A 12174-nucleotide genomic window follows, 5' to 3' on the forward strand; every position below is an offset into this window, starting at 1 on the left:
CATCCCCCACCCCTGAGAGGCTGGGAGAGGCTTCCCACTTTTAGGGGCTACTGTGACAGTACCCGAGGAGCCTGGGCCTGGAGGGTGCCCTCCAGGTCCATGCTGTATGGTAATTTGGGCCTTTATCAGACTTTAGAAAGTCAGGTGTTTATATGAGTCTATTATAAGAGCCCCAGATCGTGTCGAATTGACAGGCATTAGCAGTTATGCTCCCAGGAACCCCAGCTGCAGAGCTTTTCCCCACCAAGTGTTATGGTGGCATCTCAATATTTGACACTTGTCATTTAGATATTAAAAAAGTGACATTTCAGGATACACAAGGTCTCCACTATTTAACAGACTTGAGCTAGAGGATCAACCCTTCGACAAGTTCTTCTTGTACCACTTGATGGCATGCTTGCATCAACACACTGCAGGCTGAAGGCAGGACAAACCAGCAAATCCTGTCCAAAGTTGTTCCAAGCAATTAATTTTGCATCACGAATGTACCTGTTTAATTGATTAAAGGAATCTCACACTGTAGTATTGACTAGGAGCGAAAAGGGCATACAAAATAATTACACTATTTTGCAGCTTTAATCCCAGATACTGCTTTTGTAAGTCATTACTTTTTCATGCTCTCAGTAAGTTAGGTAAGAAAATTGCCTTTGTCTTACAGAGCCCTTTCTTTCAAGGGTACAAGTTTATTTCCTTTTTTCCTCTATGACTCTCTGAAAGGATATTGGTATGAGGTGGCTGTTGGCCTTTTCTCCCTAGAAACAAGTGATATGAGAGTAAATGGCCTCAAGTTGCACCAGGGGAGCATTAGGTTGGCTATGAGAAGAAACTTCTTGACTTAAAGGGTTCTCAAAGACTGGAACAGGCTCCACAAGGCAGTGCTTGAATCCCCATCCCTAGAGATGTTTAATAGAGACAGACATGTAATACGGAGGGACATGGGTTTACACCAGACTTGGTAGAGATAGAGAATGGTTGGATTGGATGACCTTAAAGGTCTTTTTCACCCAAAGCAACTCTTTCACCTCAAGTTTTTTTTCACCTCAAGTGAAAAAATAACTGTAACCGTAACTCTAAAACATAGCCCTAACTCCTAACCCTAAACCATAACCTTAACTCCTAGCCACTAACCATGTTTATCTGGACATTTAATACTGTATTGCATGACATCCTTGTCTCTAAATTGGAAAGACATGAATTTGGTGGACAAGGAATTGTCTAGATGATTTCACTCAAAGATGTGGTCAATGGCTTGATGTCCCAGTAGTGATCCTCAGGGGTCAGTAGAGACTGGTTTTGACCAACATCTTTGTCAGCAACATGGACAGCAGGATTGCATGCAGTCAGCAAGTTTGTAGATGACACCAAATTGAGTGCTGCAGTTCACATGCCTGAGGAATGTGATGCCCTCCAGAGAGACCTGAACAGACTTGAGAGGCAGGGCCATATAAAACTAACATTCATCAAGGCCAAATGCAAGGCCCTGCCCATGGGTTGAAGCAACCCCAAGCACAAATACAAGCTGGATGATGTCTGGATTGAGAGCAATCCGGTGGAGAAGGACATACGGGCATTGGTGGATGAAAAACCAAGTATGAGCCAGCAACGTGCACTTCCAGTCCAGAAAGCCATTTGTATCTTGGGCTGCATCAAGAGAAGTGCGGCCAGAAGGTCAAGGGAGGCGATTCTGCTCCTCTACTCTGCTCTCTTAAGACTCTACCTGAAGTACTGTATTCAGCTCTGGGGTCCCCAGCATAAGACACTACGTCACCGCCGGGACTCCCAGATCATCCACTCGACACGGAGCGACCGACGTCCTGCCGGATCATCATACTATCTATTCCCGCGCCGCCAGCTTCAGGGGGAGGGCAGGTACCTCCGCTTCATCTCAGCGTATGCGGCGGGCTCTGCACCTGCGCGCTGGCTGGGGAAGGCGGAGCTGGGCGCTGGGGTGCGCATGTGTGGAAGGCGGCAGCGAGAGCTGGCGCGCGGACGGTGTGAGTGTGAGCTGCTGGGGGAAGCGGAGCGGGGTCGTGGTTCGAGCTCGGCCTGACCCGACCCGGCTCGGCTCGGCTCGGCTCGAGGCGGGGGTGGGCGGGCAGTTTCTGGTTCTTAGCCTGAGGGAGAGGAAGGTAGTGAAGTGAGCGGCTCCTGCTACGTTCTGGTTTGGAGTCGGTGCGGGGCGGCGCCGCGGGGGTGAGGGGCCTGAGGCCCCAGCTGCCTCCCGGCTGGCCTCCGGGATTCGAGCTGCCCCTGGGGCCCAGGTTCGCCTTCAGCCTCGCAGAGGCGTGGCTGAAGGAACCCTTAGTCCCGGCTTTGTGGAGAGAGACCGGGCTGCGGAGGCCCAGGGGTCGGCGTTCCCCCTCCACCAAGGCATGCCTGTGCCGGCGGTGTCGAGGGGACAGTCTCTTGTCTTCTGCCGGCTCTCGTACTGAAGTGTACAAACACCTGCCCAGCATGGATATTTTAGGACCAATACGCTGAGAGAAGTCCTCCTAAGTCATCAAATCTAGCTGCTTGTGCGTTTGGTGTCCTTACCTAGTCTCAGCTGGAAAGTGTGTGCTTTTTGTTCCTCCTGGTCTGGCTGGAATCCCTTGTGCAAACTTTGTGCAACCTACCCCGACCAGGAACATCCTGCATTCAGGTTTTGGCTGATGATGGTCTGTGTGTCAGCATTGCCATTTAATCTGAATGTGGCTGTTTTGTGAACGTGTTACTCTAGACATCCTCTTGTGAACTCTAGGATGGGATCCCTGTGAGGATCAAGGCACCTACACGTGGTCAGTAGAGAAGTACATTTTCATCCAGTGGCTTAAATCTGTTTAGTGTAAACTGGCATGTTCTGAGATGTTTGAAGAGCAAACAGGGCTGTCAGATGCGCTGTGATCAGTAGGCAATTCATACTTTTCTGGAGTGCAGTTAGGCACCAAGATGGACAAGCTGAAGTAATTAATGGCTTTAGATGTATTTAGGACACTTAACTAAGCCCTGTTTTCATGAGGGCAGTGGAGTAAAAAGCTGTACTTAAAATCTGTGTACACTTTTCAGACATTTCTAAAACTTTTCTCCTTGTTGGTCTTCAGTTTTGGAGGATACTAATAATTTCCCCCCCCCCCCCCCCCCCCCCCCCCCCCCCCCCTTCTTTGTTTAAATTGCTGATATTTATTTGTATCTTATTTTTAGAAAACCACCTTAATCTAGCTATGCAATTTCTTTTTGGTATCTTTGTTCCATTTAGAATACTTGGGTAGATAGTGTGGACAGGTGGGCAGACTTACTCAAAGCTATCTTGCTGGTATAACATGGGCCAAAGCTATTTGTAGTGCTATCTGGGAAATATTTTGCCTGATGCATATGATTATGCTTTTTCTTTGTTTTTAATAGCTACATTACTTTGATTTCTCACACTTGCTCTGTAATTGTGTTTTTTTTTCAGGTGCTTCAGAATTACAGTTTCATGATATCTAACTGTAGTCCTTGTTAAGTGTGATACAGTTGCTCACAAATATGTGTAATTTAAAGTGTTAATACCCTGGCATTGCTTCTATTCTTTCATTTATCCTTTTTTTCCATAGTAACTCCACTTGTTTATACAATTTATCCACTTGATTATACAATTTATATTTTAGAAAACTGGCTACATTTCTGAACTTTTTTTTGGGGTGCCAAGTCATGTTACATTTGACAAAGTCAGAATCCAGTGTTTGAGGTTACTTCAATTCTCTCTCTGCATGTTGTGTTTATCACTACAGACAGATCTATCACCTTTCCATCAGCTTTAGAAGCTGCAGACAAAGTAGTATCTTTGAGGTATTTTTCTGTGTTCTATCACTCAAATCCAGCCTTTTCAGTGTTTGGACAATTGAGACCCTCAGTCTTCCTTGACTAGTTCTTGTATAAAGGTAAACTGTAATTAATATTGGAACTTTCTCTAGCTAGTTTGGGCTCCTACTATTTTTTAAGGTGTATTATCAGTCTTCAGCATCAGCTGGATTTTCTTCATATGCCTCTGCTGCTTTTAGGCTAGAGTAAATGTAGCTGTTAACATGTGAAGAGCTGTTGTCATCCTGTCTTTCCTTAGTGTCCTACCTCTGCTCTGTTACTTGTAAATTCTGCTTTATTTGCTGTCCAGGGAGGTGATGACCTGTGACTAATCTACTTTCCTGATTTTATTCCCTTGATACTTTTGAATGCATGTAAGACCAGAACTAAGTATGTATTTCTTCAGTTAGCTAAACTCTGACAATTTGTTATATTGGTTTGATCATATCCTATATGCTTTTCCCTTTTTGTTTGTTTGGGCTTTTTTAATATTATTTTATTCTCTGTGCTGTGAAAACGTCTGTGTAATGCCTTACAAAGTAAAGCTTGATATTGATGAAGTCTGTTAAATCTGTTATAATGATACTATTATCCTGAGCTAGAATTCCTGTTCATTTGTTTATTTTCCTCCTTTATATATGTGACAGCAAATGATAATTAAAACTTTTTATTTTCCAGATAATCTTATTTTTTATCTCTGCACCTCAAATGGGATATGCATGCTTAGGTGACTAACTGCAAGAACATCAAAATGCCTAATCTTGAACATCCAGCATACCCAGCAGCTAAGCTGCTTCAGTTAGAAAGTTTGGTGCCTTGTCGAGAATCCCAAGTGTCCTTGTTGCTGTCCATATTTGGAGAGGTAATGCTTTTTATATTGCATGTTTGACCAGAACAAAGGTGTTCTGCTGTCTGAGGGAGAAGGCACTTAAGGGCATTTTTGTGATGGTACAAAAGGGGAAGAGAGAGGGGTTAAGAGCATCTGGTAGTCATTCAATGGTCAGCCCAGCCTAACCCTTGACGTTCATAAAAAGTGTTTGTCAAATTCATTTTTGTATTAATTTTTTAAGTCAATATACAGAATTCTTAGAAATGAGAAAGGCAGAAAAATAAGTACTTGTTCAGAATGAAATAAAAAGAACAACTTTATTATTTTGCCTGTGTCTTAAAAAAATAGTCTATGAAACATATAGCATTAGTACCATTAAGTAAACAGAGGTACTAAGTCAAATACTGTCTTGTGAAAGAAGAGCAGGGTCTTTGACCATCCTCTCCACCAAACCATGCAATTCTTTTTTCTTTGATGCTAGTGTTTGCAGAGAGTAGGATGATGTAAGGCTTGCAATTTGTGCTTGCTAAGATTTTGCTTCAGTTAACTAATTTGAGGTAGGAGCCCACTACTTCCCTCCCACCCCCAAAGTTCTTTCAGTGTGTTTTTGTTGCTTGCTTTGTTTTGTTTGTTTTCCCATGAGAAATTACCATCATGTTATAGCAGTTTCCCTGGTAGCTTTATGGGATACTTGATTCTTGGGACTTTTCTCCCAACATTTCAGTGAAGGTGAAACATAAAACTTGATCACACTGATCCCCTGATTATTGACATAGTTCATATTTAATCCTCAATTTAAAAGATAACTTTTCTTCTGGAGGAAAACTTCATTGATAAATCTTCCATCTGTTGAATGTGAAAGAAGAACTGAAACAGCAACAACTGTTTTTTAATTTTGTTTTTATTCCTAGCGTGAGCAGTTTAGTTTTCCATCCATCTTTATCTATGGACATAGAGCTAGTGGGAAGACCTATGTGATGCACACTCTTCTAAACACCTTACAGGTAAGAATATTCACAATGAGTATTGAATTTAAAATTTGTTTGTAACAGGTGGTCCCACTAACTTAGCTTCTACTTTCTCAAAATGGTTTGTTTTCTCATCAGTTTCGGTCTTCTTGATTCTTCCTTTCTACTTACTGTGATGAATGCATCTCTCTTCTCACAACTGCTCTTAGAATAAAATGAAGGTTGTATGTACTGAGATACAAATCATAATAACTTACCTAAAAAAGTTCTTTTAGAAAGAAAGGAACCAAATTTTGAAATAGCCCTGGTGACAAGTAAGTACTCATACAACCATGGAATTGTTTCAGTTGGAAAAGACCTCTAAGATCAAGTCTAAAATCGACCCAACACCATCATGGTTACTAAACCATGATAATGATTCTCAGTTCAGTCTGAGAGTCACTTAAATCTTTTCTTGAATCTTCGTGTGATTCTTCCTTAAACTTATTTTTGCTTGTGAGAGTATAAGAAAAACAGAAGAATTTGCAGTAGTGAAATTTTGTTTTATTCAGTTTCTGTTAATAAACTCAATTATATTGATTTGGGTGTGTATGGCCTATGTAAATGTCAGCCTAAGAGCTTAAACTTACTCAAGTGTGCTGAAAACAGAAGTGAGTCAGAAGTGGTGAAAATCACTGGCTGAACACCAGGCAACTGCCACTTTCTCTGATAGGGATACCTGGTTTTGCAGACTCTAGAGGAATATTGCATTCATTGGGATGAAGTACTTAGATTTTCTTTGTTGTTGTTTGGTTTGTTACACACTCATTCCTGTATCAGAAGTTTAATTTTGTAGGTAACACAAGTATCCCAGTGAATAATGTTTTCCAGAGGTTTTAATGTTCAGTATATAAAAAAGCATATGCCTCAGCAGAGAGTATGGAGCTATGTAAATAATGTATTTCTTAAAAATATAGGCCTAGAAAATTACCTTTTTTCCCTGATGTAGGTTTGCATACTGGTGCTGTTTTGTATTTCGTAGTGTCTTTTATTTATGCACAAGTGACTAGCTTGTCAATATTACTGAACTGATACATGGATTGCCTTAAAGTGTCTCATACCCTGTTTTTCACACATTCCCTTTACTCTGAAAAGGCCCTAGTTTTATAAAAATGTTGGTCACAAGCAGGCTGATTACATGTCTGATACAGAAGCTTACACTTTCATTTGTATGCAGTGAATAACCAAAAGCAGAGTAATTCTGGGGAGTGTGCTACTAGATTACTTGCTTTGTAGTATAAGTTTGAGAAATTTGTGTTATCCAGACCCTGGAGTTTGTAATGGACTAATTTCTGATACTGTAATGTGTTGCAGTTGTCTGACTTTGCTTTGATCTGCATTCTATTTAGTTCTTTTTTGCTTATTGCTCACAAATTTTAAGTGTAGTTAGAAGATACACAGCATGTTCTGTGTGAGGATTCATCAGATCTCTCTTCACTTTGTGGTACATAATGTTTTGACTAAGTACATAAGTAATTCTGTTTTGGCAAGGGTGTTTTTGTTTTCTCTGTCCTCTTGTGGTTTCTTTCAGTGTCTCATTTGGAAAGGAAAACTGACTTTGGAGTATTTACACTGAGAGCCAAATAGAGTTGTATCTTTTTTCTACCCTCCAGCTTCCTCATGTGTTCGTGAACTGCGTGGAATACTTTACTTCACGACTTCTTTTAGAAGAAATTCTCATGCAGCTGCAAAGGTATTCTGTGGCAGAACAGACTTCTCATGTGCCTTGTGATACCTTGAACGACTTTGTACGTCTGTTTAAACAAGCTGTTGCAAGTCAAGAACTTCAAGATCAAACGTTATACATTGTAAGTAATTTCATTGTAATATCCAGTTTTTTTTGGTTAAGAGGGATTGAATAATTGTTATTAATAATTTGTGTGTGCATTATAGGTTAAGTCTTTACAAAATTTCCCTATGGACTTACTAAAAATCTGTTAATACTGGGTTACTGGTTTCAGGTAAGTTTCTGTATTTTTCGTGGGTTTAGCACACTTTATACACAAAACCTGTATAGCATGACTAATAATGAATATGAATTGTACTTCAAAGTTAAATTAGGTATGCAATAATGTTAAGATATGGAGAGTCTGTATTTGCTTGTCTGTTTTCTTGTGAAGGTAGCTTCACTAATGAGAAAGCAAAATTGGGAAGCAGAACAGATGTGAATTGTGGAGCATGCAAATGACAAGAATTAGTGGGCTAGAGCAGGTTCAAGTTAGAAGTTGTATGACAAAATTAGAATGCATTTAATCTCTAATAGTGCTGTCGAGATTGTACATCCTCAGCTGCGTCTGTGACCTTCAGAGACAAGAACTATACTTTTGAAATTTAAATGGGGAAAAAAAAAGTTACAATGAAAAATTTGATGATATACTCAAGTGGAAAAAACATACAGACCACAGGAAAAATAACCACAATTTAGATCACAGAAATGATTCAACCAGTATTTACTAGAATGCTAGGGTTTGGGTTTGTTTATTTTGGTTGGTTGTTGGTGGGGTTTTGTTTTTGTCTTTGTTGTTGGAGTCAAAATTTGCTGATGTGTGACAGTATAATGAGAGATGAACACAGAAGCATTGCAGGCACACAATAGGACAGACTCCTTAAAACTACTTTGTTGAACAAAATCTGTTACCTTGAAAATATGAATGCCCTAGTATTAGTGATGTGTGGGTACTGTGTATAGGCATTTTGGACATGAAAAAGATGATAGAACTTAAGGGGATTTGAGAAGAGGCAAAATTGATTCTTTAAGAAAACTTGGAAGTAGTTCAAGATTGAAAGCTTGATGGTCCTGAGTAATCACTCAGCATGTTTCTCACAGCAGTCAGCAGGTATACTGCTTTGTTTTTTTCACAATCAAACAAGAAGCTCTTGCTTGCAATGAACATTCTTCATTCTGTTTCACAGGTATAGTTGCATACATTTTATTTAGATTTTAAAATACTTCATACTATATTTAGTGGAAACAGCACTATCTCATAGTTGCCTGCAGCTGACAAGGGTAATAAATTTGATATACTTCTTTAAAAATTGAATGGAGAAAAAATATACCAGTACTTAAAATAGATAAGAAGTTATACATAGCTCATTAATTTTAGTTTGCTGTGAGAAATATGATATTGGAATCCTTCAGCAATTCCAGAAGAAAAAAATATAGCACTAAAATACTGTATAAATTAAAATTTTACTTTCAGATTAATGCTTGAATTAAAAAACTGTTCTACATTAGTAAATAACGCTTCATGTATTTTATGAAGATTAGATTTGCTCAGAAAATTAGAAAGTTCTTGATCAATGGTTATAGTAAGGTTCTGTTGTATTATGTAAATAGTTGCCCAATCAGAAGAATTAAGTATTAAATCAGTATTTCAGTTCTGTATGGGAACACACAGGAATAGGGGAAATCAATTAATGTATATCAACCAGTGTAATGATTTACTGTAGAGTGGTTTAAACTGAGACTGATGGCAGACCAGTGTGCTGGTAACATGTGTTGTCACTGCTGCACTAATCTATTCTGTTTCATGTCAATAGTAAATAATGTAAAATTTCAGCCCAATTGACTTGAAGCAAATTAAGATGAATGTTTACTTTCAAGCAGAGGATTCTAAATGTTACTCTTAACCCAAGCATACGTGATGAATGCTTCTGATTACTTGTGAGAAATGAATTTATTCGTTCTAATTAATTGAAGAATTGGAACAGATACAACTTGTATTAATTTGCATGTTTACAATGTTTAGCACTTTGGAGAAGTAACAAGGTGCTGTTTTTACTGTTCTAAAATGTACTTTCTTTAAAAAGCTGAAGGTTGACAAATCTGTATCACTAAGGAATGGATTTATAGGCCTGTGGGTAGGCTGTTTCTGTGAACCACTTGACATACTCCACGAGCTAGGTCACAGTTTGTTTCTCGCTTAACTAGGAAATAAGATGTACCTAGGTCAAGACCTTAAAGCTTTGTGTTCGGTAGCTGCATGCCACTGCATCCAATAAGCACTATACTGTTAGTAAAAATATGTACCCTCTATTTGGTCAGTAATGTAATGCAGTTATCATTCCTGAAGTTGTTTATCCTAGGAACCAAATGCCAGTATAAAGTCATGTATTGTAGTTTTACGTAAGTTCCTGAGCAATATGAGGTAGCATTGCAGAGGTGAGCGGTGCTTTCAGAAATGTTTTTGTATGGTGTGCTTTTGAAATACAGTTTTCAAAAAACGCTTCTTGGTTGCCTAGATAAAATTCTTCTTACTGTGGGCAGCAGAAATGATAGCTATCTTAATGTTTTGATGTGTGGAGAAAAAGTAAGGAAATAGAAAAATACCATTTTCTTGGGATCTCTAGTTTCTCTTTCAACCGCAGTAATTAGAAATTAGATTTATATTGTGAGTAGTAAGTAAAGCATAGAAGAAATGTTTCTGTTACATTTAAAAAAATCTTGACAGGGACAAATTATGCTTGGAATATGATTTAATTTCTGTTGGTCAAAGAATATCCATGCATGCTTTCATGGTGCTGTTTGGAGCCTTTAGGTTCCAAAATATTGTAGTTGTTTAGATAAAGTGTTTTCTCTTTAGTTGAATAAGTGTTACATATTTGTTAGTGCTGTGAGGGGTTTGCATGCAGTGCAGTAAATTCTGTGAATTTCTTGGGTGCAAACTATGACAAGAAAAATCTATCTGAAAAGTCAGATGTGTAAGTTTCAGTTGATAGCTAATTTGAAAATATCAGCTCTTATTTCTGAGAAACAAATTCTTTGAAGGGGAAAAAAATAGCTCTCCTACCATTAGCATGTTCATATAATGCTACAGTACTACATAGTCTCCTTCTCTGCACACATTCAAAACCTGTCTGGATGCATTCCTGTGTGGACTACCCTAGGTGATCTTGCTTTTCAGGGGGTTGGACACGATGATCTCTGGAGGTCCCTTCCAACCTCTTATGTGCTGGGATACGGTGATAATCTAAAAAGAAATTTGGACAAAAATTGAGCTTTCAGTGGTTGTTAGTGAGATCATATCATGGCTTTGGCAGTGATATTCTTAACTGTTATATTTAGGTTTTAATTCTTAGTGCCTCAAGACATGAGAATGTTGCTTGTCTGGGGATTTGGTTTTTGTGGTTTTTTTCCAGGTGTGAAGCTGCTAGGGCTTCCTGGAAGCACACCTGAAGCAGTTACCACTCCAGTGTTGCTTCTTTAAGGGATCTTGATATTTGAGTGGTTTCTGCTGTTCAAGGACCATTGGGGAAATGAGTTTCCATGAGCAAAGAATGAGTCTATGTCAGAATGGAAGATGCCATTGTCTACATAAGATCATTGTTTTGTTAAAAGGTGCTGGATAGAGCAGAGCAGCTGAGGGAAATGGAAGCAAACATCCTGCCATCATTTCTCAGGCTTCAGGAGTTGGTAAGTGTGTGTGTGGGGGAAAATTAGTACGTACAATGGAAGTAACTAAACATGTTATTTTCCCATCTAGGCTCACTGATGAAGAGAAATTATTTTTTAGATTAAAAAAGCTGCAAAATTAATCCTTCCCACCTCAATCAAATTGAAGTGGCCAAAACTAGAAAACAGGGGAGAATTTAATCATTGACAGGTTGTTGGTTGGTTGTTGTGGGTTTTGTGGTGGTGTTTTTTTTTTTAATTTCTTGGGTTCTTAGTTTTTTTTAACAATTCTGTTCAGTAGTATCTTGGTTTACAATACCTATCTATTGTAGATTCTTGTGAGACCAGTGTCAGATGGATAGCTGTCTTTTCTAGAACTTTTTTGGATTTAAGAGCAATGTGCATGTTTTCTACTTTTCATTTGAAGCTTTGTAATAATTGGAAAAAAAATACCAGGCAGACTGTAACAAAAAGCTTCAAGATAGCTCTTACTGGCTTGGCACTGATGAATCAACTCTCTTTAAGAGTTTCTTATATGTTTGCATGGGAATGCAAAACCTTCTTCTGAGTCAGCAGCTGATTTAGAGAGCTTAGCTACCTGGAGTAAATTAATCATTGTAAGCATGAATTTACAACTTGGGGAATGTTTGTCTTCCTCAAATTTCTGCTATGTGAAACTTCACAACCTGGTGTGGTGACCGGCTAGAGGATGGTCGCTAGACCACTAGCTATTTAATTGTGAGCTGCATGGCTCAGCAGCTGTGAATGTGCTTTATGATGGCAGTTTTTACACTTGTAACGGGATTGTGTCACAGTATGTTTCTGATTGGGAGTAAACCACTGTGGTTTTTGCTCTCCCCTTTCTGAAGTATCAAAGCTTATTCCTTGGGTTAGGGGAAATGGTGCATTCTCAAAAAAAGAAGCTGAAAACAACACCAGGAGAGGGTGGTACTTGAAAATGTCTGAACATCTCAATAGCTGAAATGACACTATCTCAAGACTTCCGTGTGGTACTCTTAATCTTTTGGTGACATTGTATTTTTTCCTTTTTTTAATTTTTTTTTCCTGTTTACTGAATGAAGACTGATTTACAGTTGTGTTCTGATACCTGGCCGCTGGTGTATTTT

General features: G+C 39.0%; 1 protein-coding gene across 2 annotated transcripts in view; it reads left to right on the forward strand.

Moving 5' to 3' along the window:
- The first annotated feature begins 1933 nt into the window (after positions 1-1933).
- The window catches only part of ORC5 (origin recognition complex subunit 5), a 59105-nt gene continuing 48864 nt past the window's right edge, over positions 1934-12174 (forward strand). Inside the window, exons 1-5 of one of the 2 annotated variants that reach the window (XM_068167059.1) lie at positions 1934-1994; positions 4498-4681; positions 5560-5652; positions 7269-7463; positions 10994-11068. In XM_068167059.1, coding sequence (XP_068023160.1) covers positions 4571-4681; positions 5560-5652; positions 7269-7463; positions 10994-11068 — 474 coding nt within the window. In that variant the 5' untranslated portion in view covers positions 1934-1994; positions 4498-4570. Of the gene's footprint in view, positions 1995-2575; positions 2778-4497; positions 4682-5559; positions 5653-7268; positions 7464-10993; positions 11069-12174 lie in introns of those variants that run through there. The other variant, XM_068167069.1, reaches the window with a different exon arrangement.

The sequence above is a fragment of the Melanerpes formicivorus genome, unplaced genomic scaffold, assembly GCF_026170545.1.
Source record: "Melanerpes formicivorus ecotype bairdi unplaced genomic scaffold, bMelFor1.0.p_v2 SCAF_3, whole genome shotgun sequence".
NCBI lineage: Eukaryota > Metazoa > Chordata > Aves > Piciformes > Picidae > Melanerpes > Melanerpes formicivorus.